The following is a 14,210-nucleotide window of genomic DNA, read 5'->3' as shown; positions in this document are numbered from 1 at the left end:
TCCTTTCCTTCAAGAGCTTGAGCTCCCAGCTTATATGCTCTACACCAAGTATAACCCAATCATTATATCACTAGGAAACCATTATTTGTTGTAAGATTAAATCAATCATACTGAACTTAGAGAACTATTAAGCACCATGCTAAACTAGATAGCCATTGGTCTCATCAATTCCACTGACTTAACATCTTGTAAGAATCCTTGTTTCAGAGTTCTGGCCCATAACATCTCCTGCTTTCTTTTATTTTAGAACATAAGGTGGTCACACCCTCTTTGACTTCTCAAGGAGGTGAGAACCCCAAAAAGGAGGTGATCTGACACTTTCCCAGACTCCTCAAAAAGGAGATGATCATGCCCTCCTCAACGTCTCAGGAAGGGAGATGAAAACCAAAGGAAAATGGGGAATCAAACCAGATTAGCGGATTTCTGAAGGGTCCCACTTAAAACAGGTATACATAAATCCATCAACATGGGAGGTATTATATAACAAGCAACATGAAGCAATAGGAGGGATTATACATGTCCATAAGTCCTAGAAATAATTCAAAACCAATCTATTGTCCATTACTTCATGTGTCAGGAATCCAATGATTCCTACAAGTTTTGAAGTCCTGCAATAATCTCATCTTGTATGAGGGAATCCAATGATTCCTGCACATTTTGAAGTCCTGTATCAGTCTCATCATGTCTCAGAGAATCCAATGATTCCTGCTAGTTTTGAAGTTCTGCCACAGTCTTATCAACAATTTTTCATCTCAGGAAATCCAATGATTTCTTCTGGCTTTGAAGTTCTGCCACAGTCTTATCAACAATTTTTCATCTCAGGAAATCCAATGATTTCTTCTGGCTTTGAAGTTCTGCTAGTCTCATTATTAGCCATGCTCTTTCAGTGTCAGATGTTTCTTAGGTCTTCTTTGTTTCAAGGTTTTTCTCTTTTTCTGTCTCTCTTCAATGGACAAGGTGAATACGGCTGGTTGGCACCCATCTGATTCCTTCTCCATCTGTGAAGATACAAGCAAACCCTCTCCCCCAAGCAGTTAACCTATCTGGTCCTTTCCATTCACCACTTTCTGGGTCTCTCCACATCACCTGGGGATTATCTAAGGATAGTGGAGCTGCTCGCACTGGACACTGCCCTTCCGGTGGGTTATAAAACCTGTATAACGGAGCTGGTGCATCTTTATCAAAAATTAAAAAATGAATGGTATACAGAGCTAAATTTAGAAGTTCTCTAGGGTTACCTGTGGCTCCCCCTTTCTTTTGTTTTTGGAGGAACGTCTTAATGTCTCTGTTCCTCCTCTCTACTATTGCCTGACCTTGAGGATTAAAAGGTATGCCCATGGTGTGTAAAATCTTATACTGTGCACAAAAGTGTGCAAAATGTTTAGAAGTATTATGCAGACCCATTATCTTTTTTTATTGCTTGTGGCACACCCATAATTGCCCCTAGTTTCAGAGTTCTGGCTCATAACACCAGGGTTCAGGAAATAAAACCAAAACAGAATACATTTTCCATCCTTAGTCAATAAATAAATGTTCTAAATACTGTACTCAAATTAAGGGTATAAGAAAAGGCAAAAGAAAGTTCCTGAGCTCAAGGAGCTCACTATCAAATAGGAGAGATAAGAAAACATATGTACAAGTATCATATAATGTAATGCCAGAGAAACTGAGGCAAGACAATTGTGGAGAGTTTAAGCTAGTATGTCAAATAGAACTCATGTTCAAAAACCATTGAACCCCAATGACTGAAGCAGGGAACTTTTATAGCTAACTAAGGTTTTCAAACAGAATCAGATAAGGAGGGCAAGGATACTGGATAAGTAGACACACCATAATTCTAGGAAAAGATCATAACTTAATCCTGACAATATAAGGGTCAAGAAAAGAAGGTCGAGGGCAGGAGACAGCAAGGTAAGGAACAATACTCAAAAGGAGGGGGAAATATCCCAGCAAGGAATGAAATAAGGCACCTGGAGTTTTATGACTCAATGGTATTTCAAGGCTTCTTTTCTGATTCAATTCTCCAAGTCCTAATGGCAAAGAAAAAGGAGGGGAGAGGGCTATAATAATTTTATTCAGGGCATAACTATAGGATAAATAAGAAATAGTTGGGAGGGGAAAAAAATTCTTGTAGAAAAAGAGATTTTAGTTTAGATTTAAAGGCAGGCACTTGGGAATAGGATGAAAGATAAATTAAATTCAGTCATGTTGAGTTTAAGATACCTAATAGCCATCTCGTTCAAGATGTCTGAAAGGTAGCTCACAATGCAAAACTGGAGGTCAGTAGGAAAGGTAGAACAGGACAGGCAGATTTAAGAATCATTTTTAGAAAGAAACTGGAAATTGAGTTAATACCCATCAATTGGAAAATGGCTGAATAAATTATGGTATATGAATGTTATGGAATATTATTGTTCTATAAAAAACGACGCAGGATGATTTCAGAGAGGCTCAGAGAAACTTACATGAACTGATGCTAAGTGAAATGAGCAGGACCAGATCATTATACATAGCAAGAACAAGACTATAAGATGACCAATCCAGACAGACCTGGCCGTCTTCAATAATGAGATGATTCAAAATAATTCCACTTGTTCAGTGACGCAGAGAGACATCTACACCCAGAGAGAGAACCATGGGAACAGAGTGTGGAACACAACATTTTCTTTTTCAGTTTTTCTTTTTCTTCCTTGATCTGATTTTTCTTGTGCAGCAAGATAACTATATAAATATGTGCACATATATTGGATTTAACATATATACTTTTAACATGTTTAGCATGCCAACTAGGGAAGGAGGTGGGGGGAAGGAGGGGAAAATTTAGAACAAAAGGTTTTGCAAGGGTCAATGTTGAAAAAATTACCCATTCAGAAGCAATAAACTGGGAAAATATTTTTACAGTCAAAGGTTCTGACAAAGGCCTCATTTCCAAAATATATAGAGAATTAACTCTAATTTATAAAAAATCAAGCCATTCTCCAATTGAAAAATGGTCAAAGGATATGAACAGACAATTCTCAGATGAAGAAATTGAAACTATTTCTAGTCATATGAAAAGATGCTCCAAGTCATTATTAATCAGAGAAATGCAAATTAAGACAACTCTAAGATACCACTACACACCTGTCAGATTGGCTAAGATGACAGGAAAAAATAATGATGATTGTTGGAGGGGATGTGGGAAAACTGGGACATTGATGCATTGTTGGTGGAGTTGTGAACGAATCCAACCATTTTGGAGAGTAGTTTGGAACTATGCTCAAAAAGTTATCAAACTGTGCATACCCTTTGATCCAGCAGTGTTACTACTGGGATTATATCCCAAAGAGATTATAAAGAAGGGAAAGGGACCTGTATGTGCACGAATGTTTGTGGCAGCCCTTTTTGTAGTGGCTAGAAACTGGAAACTGAATGGATGTCCATCAGTTGGAGAATGGCTGAATAAATTGTGGTATATGAAAATTATGGAATATTACTGTTCTGTAAGAAATGACCAACAGGATGATTTCAGAAAGGCCTGGAGAGACTTACACGAACTGATGCTGAGTGAAATGAGCAGGACCAGGAGATCATTATATACTTCAACAACAATACTATATGATGACCAGTTCTGATGGACCAGGCCATCCTCAGCAACGAGATCAACCAAATCATTTCTAATGGAGCAGTAATGAACTGAACTAGCTATGCCCAGAAAAAGAACTCTGGGAGATGACTAAAAACCATTACATTGAATTCCCAATCCCTATATTTATGCACACCTGCATTTTTGATTTCCTTCACAAGCTAATTGTACAATATTTCAGAGTCTGATTCTTTTTGTACAGCAAAATAACGTTTTGGTCATGTATACTTATTGTGTATCTAATTTATATTTTAATATATTTAACATCTACTGGTCATCCTGCCATCTAGGGGTGGGGGGTGGGGGTAAGAGGTGAAAAATTGGAACAAGAGGTTTGGCAATTGTTAATGCTGTAAAGTTACCCATGTATATATCCTGTAAATAAAAGGCTATTAAATTAAAAAAAAAATTACCCATTCATATTTTGTAAAATTAAAAAAAAAAAACTTTAATTAAAAAAAAAAATCAGCTTAGAGATGGTAATTAAATCCATAGGAACTGATGATCACTTAGTGAAGTATGTGAGAAAAAAAGACAAGACAGAACCCCTTGGGACTCCTGCAGTTAGAGGGCATGACCTGGAGAGATGGTCTGATAGGCAGGAGAATGGCAGCCTGAAAACTTAGAGAGCAGAATAACAAGAAGAGGACAAATTAATGATATCAGAGGCTACAGAGGTGTCAAGAAAGAATGAGAATAAACAAATGGCCATTGGATTTAGAAAGAATGGAAAGATGAGATCAGAAACCAAATTATAAAGGATTAAGAACTGAATGACAGAAGAGAAAGAAAGGAGGCACCTTCTGTAGATGGCCTTTTCAAGGAGTTTGAGCAGATATAGAAATAGAGGATATTTCTATATATAGAATAGATGAAAGTGAAAGTATTTTTGAAGATGGGATAGACATGTTATTAAGCAGTAGGAAAGAAGCCAGTTGAAAGAGATTTAAGAGTGGCAATGTCTAATGAAGGAGGCAGGCTGGGATGGAACTGCTTCTGCTGAGAGGAATTGCCTTGGTAAAGAATAAGGATACCTTTTCATGTGAGATAGAAAAAGATAGTGGCAGATGGCATCTGCGTGAAATGATGGAGAGGAAAAGAGGGAGCCTATGATGAATGCACTCTATTCTGCAAAATATGAAGCAAGGTTCTCAGATGAGGGAGTTTGGGGGAGGGGGAGCCATGGGATGTTTGAGAAAGGATGAAAATATTTAGAAAAAACCAGGCCAAGAGAATGAGAGTTGATGAGGATGGTGTATCCTAATACATTGCCTAATACATGTTGAAGTCTCATAGTATGAAAGCAGGAAGTAAGAAAAATTGTGAACTAGGCACCAAAGTTGTTAAGGAAGGGGGATGATGTGGAAGTTTGCAGACAGCAGCTACCAGCAGCTGGGTGGCATAGTGCACGGAGCACTGACCTTGGAGTCAAGAGGACCCGAGTTCAAATGTGGCCTGAGACACTTAACACTCAATAGATGTGTGATCCTGAGCAATTTCACCCCCAATTGCATAAATTTCAAAGGAAGGGAAATTACCAAGTGATGGAAGTTTAGGAAAAACCTGGAAGTGGCAATGGGCCAATGAGATGGACAGCCCATGGTTAGGTAGCAGGCCCTGCTTTTACTACTCCTTTTTCCAAAGGCCTCGGGTAAACAATAGAGCATTAGGGGATGGCAGTCAAAATTGAATAGCAAGAGATGACTTTTCTCTTCCTTTTCCCTAACGGTACAGGTCCAGCAGAAGGAAGACCAGAGGTCTAAAGGATGGTGGCTCCTCTTGGGAACATTCACAGAAGATGGAAGGAGTAATCAAAAGGTCTAGATGCTCTTTTTACCTGAGGATGGAAATCAGCAGAGTCCCAGCAGGAGGTAAAAGTCGCCCAAGAATGTTAGGGCAGGCAGAAGTTGGCTGGGCTTCTTGACTGGTTCCCTAAGGGCATATACAACAGGTGGTAGAAAGCTCCAAGCACAGAGGAGGGTCTTCTTGTTCATTTCCTTTGTCAAACTTTATTGCAGAAAATTCTCATCATTATTCCCCTGCACTACTTTAATTTAACTTTACATTTGGTTTTTTTTTTACTTACACTCACTCCACTTCATCCAACTGCAAACATAATTGTCCTGTAACTCAGATCTGTTACTCCTCTGTTCAAAAGCCACCAAAGGCTTCCTATTGTTTCTAGGATAAAATACAAACTTATAAAACTCTCCACAATCAGGCGTCAACTTATACCTTCTGCTTAATTCATGTTATTTCCCTTCGGGAACTTTATGTTCTAGCCAAGCTACTCTCCATGTAAAATATGGCTTCTCCAATCACTGAAAACAATCTTTGTTTCCAAGGCACTTGGTTCCTCATCCTGGATTTTTAAAATTATTATAACTCACATGCCAATCTCCTCTGTGAAGGTTTCTCTTATCTTCTAAAGGAGTGCTGTCAAACTCAAATAGAAATGGATACATGACTTAACATTAATTAACATTTTCAATACTGTACTGTCTTTTTACTTTTGTTGAACCTTTCCCAAGGTTGGGGCCTATTCTGCAGTTTCACTGGTGTCTGACAGAAGCCTCAAATATGACCTCTATATTTAAGAGTCCTTTTTTCTGAGGCTCTCTTTTATTCCCATCATTCCCTATTCTACTTATCTAGGTCAGTCAGAATCCATAAACATTTATTAAATACCTACTAATCTCTAGGCTGTGCTAAGCTTGGAGTACACAAAAATACAAGGTAGTCCTTACTTTCAAAGACTTCACAGTCTAATAGGGGAGCCAATACATAAAAACAAGCTGAAGGGAGAAAGGAGGGATTACCCAGCAATAGTCATGGTTGGAATCATGAAGATGGGAAATGAATTAAGGATATGTTTCTGAGTTGATTTCATCTTGCAGAATGATAAGTTTCTGGAGATCATAAAGTCCAAAACAGTATCCAGATGGGAAATGATCCTTAAATAATGGAGAATCTGGAAGGGACTTTCCAATGTCTATCCTCCACTCCTTCCATTCTGAGGGAGATAAGGACCACAAAGGTAGAGGGTATTGAAGAGGCGTGTTTTCAAGTTAACTTCATCTTACAGAAGGGTTTCTTGAGATAATGAAGCCCAAGAAAGTAAGCAGTTGAAAAATAAATATAGCTAGGTTTTCCAAATTCCAAAAGTGTGTTAGATTAGGAACCAGAAGGCCTACATTCTAGTTTAAGTTAATTACTAACTGTACTGAAAACCACTCTCTTGAATTTCCTCAACTTTCAAATGAAGGCCATACCTATTTCACATATGGTATATGTATCCTCTCCTCTTCCCCCAAGAATGTAATCTCCCACAATGCATTGCACATAGAAGGCACTTAAATGTTTAAATTAAGTCCAGGAAACTGGATTTACCTATCTGACTAATACAGAAATTACACAGAAAAACTGAGAAATAGGATTGAAAAGCCATATAGATTTTGGAAGCTAGATTTTGGAAGACTTTGAGTACTAAGTGAAGATTTTTTAGTAAGGGAATAATAGGATTAAAACATTTTAATTAATCTCCCTCTGTGATGTAGGTAGACTGACGTGAGCCAGATTAAAACAAGTAAAGACATTATTGGAGTAGTCCAAGACTGAGGAGAAAAGGTTTGAGGCAGAGGGAATTAGGAAGAAGAAATCAGTAACACATGGTGATCAATTTTAGTAGGCAAAAAATCAAATTTAGTAGGCATCCTTTATTCAAGAGAGGATGTTAATATTTGAAGCTTGAGTGTCTGAGAGAATGATAGATTTAACAAGATGCTGAAGAGGAAAACAATCAACAACAAATACCTATCTTAGGATAGGCTTTGCAGATACTAATTTGGGGAGAGTTCAGTCTAAAATATTGCAAGTCTGGATGATGGTAGAACTCTCAAATAGAAATACCCATTATTTATAGTTTCTTCCTTGATGTATTTTTAAAACTAACTTCAGAAAATAACAATTCTTATTAACATTAGACATTAATAATTTGTTTAACTAATTTTTTCTAGAAATAACTTGAATGAATAATTTAATTTTCTTCAGTTCAAGTGAAATATTATTCAAAAGAACTCTGTTTCTTTATCTTGCTATAAAACAAGAGCATTTTTTTTCTTCTCCAGGGTTAGGAGTCAGGAATTAGTTAGAAGAAAGTGGCATAAGTACTTCCTTTATCTTCCTCCTTGCTCCTCCCCCTGTGGCAAATAGGGATTTTTTTAGTCGAATAGGACATCTATCTATTAATAAACCAAAATTCCTTTGAAATGGTTTACTTTTGTTCTGTTATACCAAAATGTAATCGTACTAAACCCAGATTTCTGGAACTCCATGGAATACATGCCACTAGTTTAAAAGGCATCTGGCAAGAAAATGGATTCAACAACAATGCAAACCAATAATTATCAGTTATGGAAAAACCTCAAAACACATGCTTTTATTTATGGTAGGGCTGGTAAAAGCATTCCTTTATACACATTATTGGTTTGGGTATATATATATATATATATGTATGTATATATTATCAATGTGTGAATATGCTACATATAAGTATACATACATAAACATGCATATTAATAATGTGTATAAAGGAATAGTGCTACAAACATGTGTGTGTTGTGTATGTATATGTGAGAACTTGTATGTATAAAAATATTTATAGTAGCTATTTTGTAGTGGTAAAGGATTGAAAATTAAGGGAGGGTACCCAAACTGAAGAATGACTAAATAAATTGTAGGAGATGAATGTAATGGAAAGCTGTTTTAAGAAATTGGAAAAGGCATTGTTTCAGAGAAACCGGTGAAAACTTATGTGATGCAAATGCAGATACAGAAAGAGATTAGCAGAACTAGACCAATTCATTAACAAAATAAATTAAGTCAAATAACTATGAAATGACCAACTATGATTCCAGAAGAACAATGAAACATATCTTGGATATAGAGATGATGGACTCAAGATGCAAGATAAGATATGGCCAATGTGGGAATTTGTTTTGCTTGATTCTGCATATTTTGGTCTTATTTTTGTTTTTTGTATTTTAAATGCATTTTATTTTTTCCTACTAATAGGAGAAATAAAATTTAAAATGAACCTAATACTCTTCTTAAAAGATGAAGTTCAGTTTTCAATATAATAACAATAGTTTGATTCAGTAAAAGATACTATGACTGAAATGTTTATAAAATCTACACATATTTGTTACAAGAGTTTAGTTTTATTTTTCCCTAGTGGGAGGTGAAGTGGAAAGAAGAAAATAAATGTTATTGAAACAAAAATTTTAGAAAGACTTTTGACTTTTCAGCATATCATCCAAATATCCCAAATTTATTAATGATCTATTCTTGCTTAATTATTAAAAAGCAGACTGGATTTTCTCTTTATCTGTTATTTTGTTTTAGAATTATTATGTAGAATCGAAAATACTTCCCCCCAAAACCACTTTATGCACCAATGCAGCTCTTTTAACCTGGTGTGGTCAATAAAGGACACTGGATTAGAAAGTCAGGAAGTCCTGGGTCCAAATTCCACCTTAAATACTTATTAGCTCTGTGACTATGAGCAAGTCATTTAAACCTCCTCCTCCATTTTACTCTTCTGTAAAATGTAGTAACAAATTAGAACTTAAGGCATGTTATCTGCTAATATATAAAGGGGTCTCTGGGGTCCCTGAGGAGACATGGTTTGGGATGTTTCTTCATTTGGGAGTAGAGATTCTTTTGCACAAGTTAAATTTTGTTTGGAAGTCTAGAATTTATGTCAACAGCTGTAACTGGCAAAAGTTATGTTTTTCTATGTGAATAAAAACTGATAATTTTCCAGTATCTAGAAACTAAAAACTCCTTCTACTAGAAGAAGCCCAGGAATTTTAATTAATCTATAATATAGCAACTGCAAAAACTTAAAAAGAAAAAGGTATAATGTCTTCTGGAAGAAAACGTTATGAGCAAATTGTACTGGTTTATTTACAGTTGTAATTTAAAAACAGTAACACAAACATTTTTACATTAATATTATGGAAAAAATCCCATGGCTGAATTAGGCAAAAGTCAAAGACTTTGGGAAAGTTCTGTAAGGGATCAGGAAAAAGGAAATGTAATACAACAGTCATAGGGCAGGATTATAAATACCAAGCGTGCCCCAGTTGCAATTTCATGCAAATGTCTTCAACAGTTCAATTCAGTTGGTTTTAGATAGTAAAGCAAATTATTTCCTGAATTAAGGTGCCTCATAACCACTTGATTCCCATTAAAATAACTTAAAAATAGTTGATTATTAGATTCTTTTCTCACCTCACAAAGCATTAGTTTTATATTTTATGATCTGAAAGTCTATGGATCTGCTACATTACTTATGGGGAAAAAAAAAAGATAAAAGATTTCAGAAAGTCATTCCATGGCTCTAAACACATTCTAGGGCTCCCCACTAAATGTGTTCAAAATGGATCAAAAAAGATCAATTAAGAAAGCAGTAAAATAAACCAGATCACTTATGTTTCACTGCATCAAGGAGGAAGAAAAATTTTTTCAAAATGGTTGAACTTTGAAAAACAAAGTACTAAAGGAAAATTGCATTAAAAAGCAAGGACGTGATGATAAGGCATTGCAGCTATATAGCGCAGTGCTCTGATTAGTAGCTTTTATTTAGTCTCATCACAGAACACAATCTCAAATGAGTGTAAAACAATGCACACTCATACCAGCAGGTTTTGAAACATACAAAACCAAATAATTTACTTGTGATGGAGACTATTTTCATTGCTCCAGTTTTATCCTTTCAATTTGAATTTCAAATTTAATACACTTATACACTTATCATAATGCTTTTATGCAATCCATTTTACTCATTAAGACTAGAAGTTAGTCTTAGCTATCCTGTGATAACTATTAGTACTGGGTTTAGTATTTTTAAAGCATTCGTTAAGTGTTCAAATTATTCCCCCAATTGTGTATAGGTAAATGGGTGTGATTTAGAAAATATGTTTTTATACTTCACAGTAGGATTGCATTATTCAATCAACTCGAATCTCCATATCTACCTCATTGGTTGAATTCCAGTCCTTTTAAGAACAAGAGTAGTAAGCAAAACATTTACTATTCTGTAATATTTTTAGTCTGTGATAATATTTGTGGGTAAAACCAAATGTATAAACATTAGGTTTTCTAAATGATTTCTATGAATAGTGTTCAAGGTCATTGAAGACACTGCAATTATACACACACGCACACACACACTCTTACATGTGTCTATACTGTTACCTGAAAAGTGCAGAATATTCCCTTAAAATGGGTTGCTCAAAACTGAACTGCATCTTGTGTCCTTACTCCACGAAGGTGCAAGATCAGCTACTCTAAAGCCACTTAGTAAATGACCTTGATAATAAATGACTTGTACAAAACCAAAAATGCAAAAGAAAATTTAAAAATTTAAAAACTGTCCTGAAATTGATTACAATAATTTACCCTATCTTAAGCCTGCTACTCAGGCATTCTCAGGAGTAAATAAAATGTCTTAGTATTCAGTTAGGAAAGTGTGTCCACACCTCTCCTGGTCTTTCGCTATTAGCTTTCCAAGGCATCCAGAACCTTCATGATCTGCTGTTTTATGGCTTTGGTAGCATCTCCTGCATTTGGAATCAAATACCTACAAGAACAAAAACTAAATGTTAATATAATGCTTTAATAATAATAATAATAATACTTATTCTTCATAACATACCTAATAAGGCTGAGGTATTAAATTATTTTTTTCAAGAAAAAATAAAAAGCCAAGAAAAGTTCAATTAGAATTAGTGTTCAAGTCAGCACCACTATCTCATTTTAGTGAGATATAGTGAGCACCACTGTAAGACTGAGACAATCCTAGTGAGCTAATCTAAAAAGTACAGTTTGTTTTCTCAATCTCAAAACAGGTTCTAGGTTACAATAAGACAGTCTAATGTTCCCCGTGAGTTCCACTATGAAAAGTTTGTATTATGGGCACAACAGTACTTCAACTGGGTAGGACTTTAAAGCATTTGATGTCAGCCACTTGTGAGAATATATCCTTAGGAGATCAAAATCAAAGAGGAGACATGTATAGAAATATTCACAGAAACCATTTTTGTGGTTGCAAAGAATTAGAAGCAAGATGGGTACCCAATGATTGGGCAATAGCTGAACAAATCATGGTATAGAAATATAATGGAATAGTATTGTGCCATTAAAAACTCAGAGGAATTAATGAAATTTTAATGAATTAATGCAAAGTAGAACCTAGAAAACAATTTTCATAATGATCATATAATGTAAAAGACAACAATGTCAGAACTCATATCAATGCAGTGACCAATCTTGACTTCAGAGGTCTGAGGATAAAACAAGCCTCTCAAGAGGCTTGATCTATAGTGTTCTTCTGGAGGTGAAAGGTGGTTACATCAGTTATGACAGGATGTAAAAGAATACAATCATCACTATACTACATTATTCTTAAACAAGAAATACAAATGAAGTAATTATTAGATGATGATAAAAATTATTATATGCAATCAAACCTACACTTGTATAATGTCTCAGGTGGTTGAGAAAAACCTGAATGAATGTTCAATGAACTCTCCTTTAAGCTGTCCTTTAATTTAAAATATATAACGCTCCAGACAATGATTTTAATTATTACTCTCAAATATCTAGTAAGCAAATTAAGTTCTTTGGTTCATAAGAAGTATAAGGAATCCTAAATTCCACAAAGAGAACATGCCAAAGTAGACATGGTCCAACTCTATATCATGGAGAAGTTGCTAAACCACATTTGTGGCAGTAGTAGTTACTGGTGGAAGAGGAATAAGTAGAGAGATGTGAAAACACATACTGATTGTTTAAATAACTTATTGTACCACTTTAATATAATAATATATGTAATAATTATGTCTTCTTACCTCTCAACTGCCAAAATTTCTATTCCTGAAGTACTGCTGTTTCCATATTTAAAGGTAATTAGCTCAGGGTGTTTCTTCTTGGATGTGATTTTAACTACAGAATTTAATGCCTGTCGAGACTGTATATAAGCCAATCCTTTTCGTGAAGCAATTTCTCTTAAACAGTACATGTGTGTTGCAGTAACCAAAAGATGACTTGAAAGGAAAAAATTATTATTAGAAAAAATTAGAACAAAATAAACCAAAGCAGATGCTACCAAAACATCCCTTTTGTTAATACACTGGTTAGATTTTTCTCGTGCAGCAAAATGACTGTATAAATGTGGGTATTCATATACTGAATTTAACATATATTTTAACATATTTAACATGTATTGGATTTCCTGCCATCTAGGGGAGGGGGATAGGGGGAAAGAGGGGAAAATTTGGAACACAAGGTTTTGGAAGAGTCAATGTTGAAAAATTACCCATGTATATGTTTTGTAAATAAAAAGCTTTAATTAAAAAAAAAAATAAAAATAAAAAAAATGTATTAATAAAAAAAAAGATATATATATATATATATATATATATATATATATGTTAGATCTAGGTGAGATTAGTTCTTCATTAGCTAGAATCATGGGATAAAATGATTTATGAACAAAAACTATTTTATAATGAAAGACTTTTCATTCCTGCCCCCTTGATTGTTTAAATTAGTGATCAGATGTTACTGGTAAATGATGTAACAAAACTGACACAATTCTAACAAATATATCAGAATAATCCCTAAATGAAACTCTATATTCTTAAAAGATATAAATAAAAAGTATTTATCCACAAACATAAATTATATGGTCTGTTTTCTAAAAACTTTTCAAACACTGAAGCTCTAAAAGTGACAATATTTGCTAAATGAAAACTAGTGAACAAATTAAACACTATTTCAGGTAAAGATATAACTTTCTGCTACATTATACATTATATCAAACAATTTCTGACTTAAGGAAATAGGATCTCACCATGGCAGTATCAAAGGAAGACTATCATTAAACATACTCTGGCACAGTACTGAGATCAGTGAGGACCACAGAATATTAAATTTCCTTTCATGATTGGAAGAAATGCAACTTATTTAGATCCCTAAATCATTAATGACTAGGGAGCAATAGTACCTCCCTTTGGTTCAATTTTTGATACATTTACAAACAACCATATTCAAGAGTTTTTAATTTTAAAAAATATCATTCATTGCAAAAATTGATAAAAGTTATTATGGCAAATTGAACTTATGTGATAAAATTATTTTATATATATATCCCTCTCTAGATAATTTTAAATATGTAATATTCCCATATGACAAATTTTATTTTACTTCAGAGCAAGAAAATGTCTTAAATCAGTACCTAGGAAACATGTGTCCATTTTCTTTTACTTCATTGCAAGGAAAATGATGCTTGATGTCTGGCTTGTTTATCCAAGTTTGAATATTCACAACTTCTTTTCGATCATCATCTGACATTGAAGAACTATCGATTTCATCTATAAAGAATTAAAATTACTATCTAAATGAAAATAAGATCACCTCTCACATAGATAGGCAGCATGATATAGTAGGAAAAGCATCGAGCTTATAGAGTCAAAAGAAAACTGGGTTCAATTCCACACTGCCATTTACAAACTATGTA

The 14,210-nt window shown here is 34.5% G+C and overlaps 1 protein-coding gene across 6 annotated transcripts in view; it reads right to left on the bottom strand.

Annotated features, from left to right (window-relative positions):
- Window positions 1-1,427: 1,427 nt before the first annotated feature.
- Window positions 1,428-14,210, bottom strand: part of TBC1D23 (TBC1 domain family member 23) — a 69,008-nt gene continuing 56,225 nt past the window's right edge. For 2 of the 6 annotated variants that reach the window (XM_031959564.1, XM_031959568.1), the window contains 3 exons: window positions 13,929-14,064; window positions 12,541-12,735; window positions 9,568-11,270 (listed from right to left, as the gene is read on the bottom strand). In XM_031959564.1, the coding sequence (XP_031815424.1) occupies window positions 11,189-11,270; window positions 12,541-12,735; window positions 13,929-14,064 (413 nt within the window). In that variant the 3' untranslated portion in view covers window positions 9,568-11,188. Of the gene's footprint in view, window positions 2,031-4,091; window positions 5,558-5,643; window positions 6,639-9,567; window positions 11,271-12,540; window positions 12,736-13,928; window positions 14,065-14,210 lie in introns of those variants that run through there. The other 4 variants (XR_004232971.1, XM_031959566.1, XM_031959565.1 and 1 more) reach the window with 4 other exon arrangements.

This window comes from Sarcophilus harrisii, chromosome 3 (assembly GCF_902635505.1).
Source record: "Sarcophilus harrisii chromosome 3, mSarHar1.11, whole genome shotgun sequence".
Lineage (NCBI taxonomy): Eukaryota > Metazoa > Chordata > Mammalia > Dasyuromorphia > Dasyuridae > Sarcophilus > Sarcophilus harrisii.
Note: the sequence above shows the minus strand (reverse complement) of the source record. Positions and strands in the feature narration are given on the sequence as shown.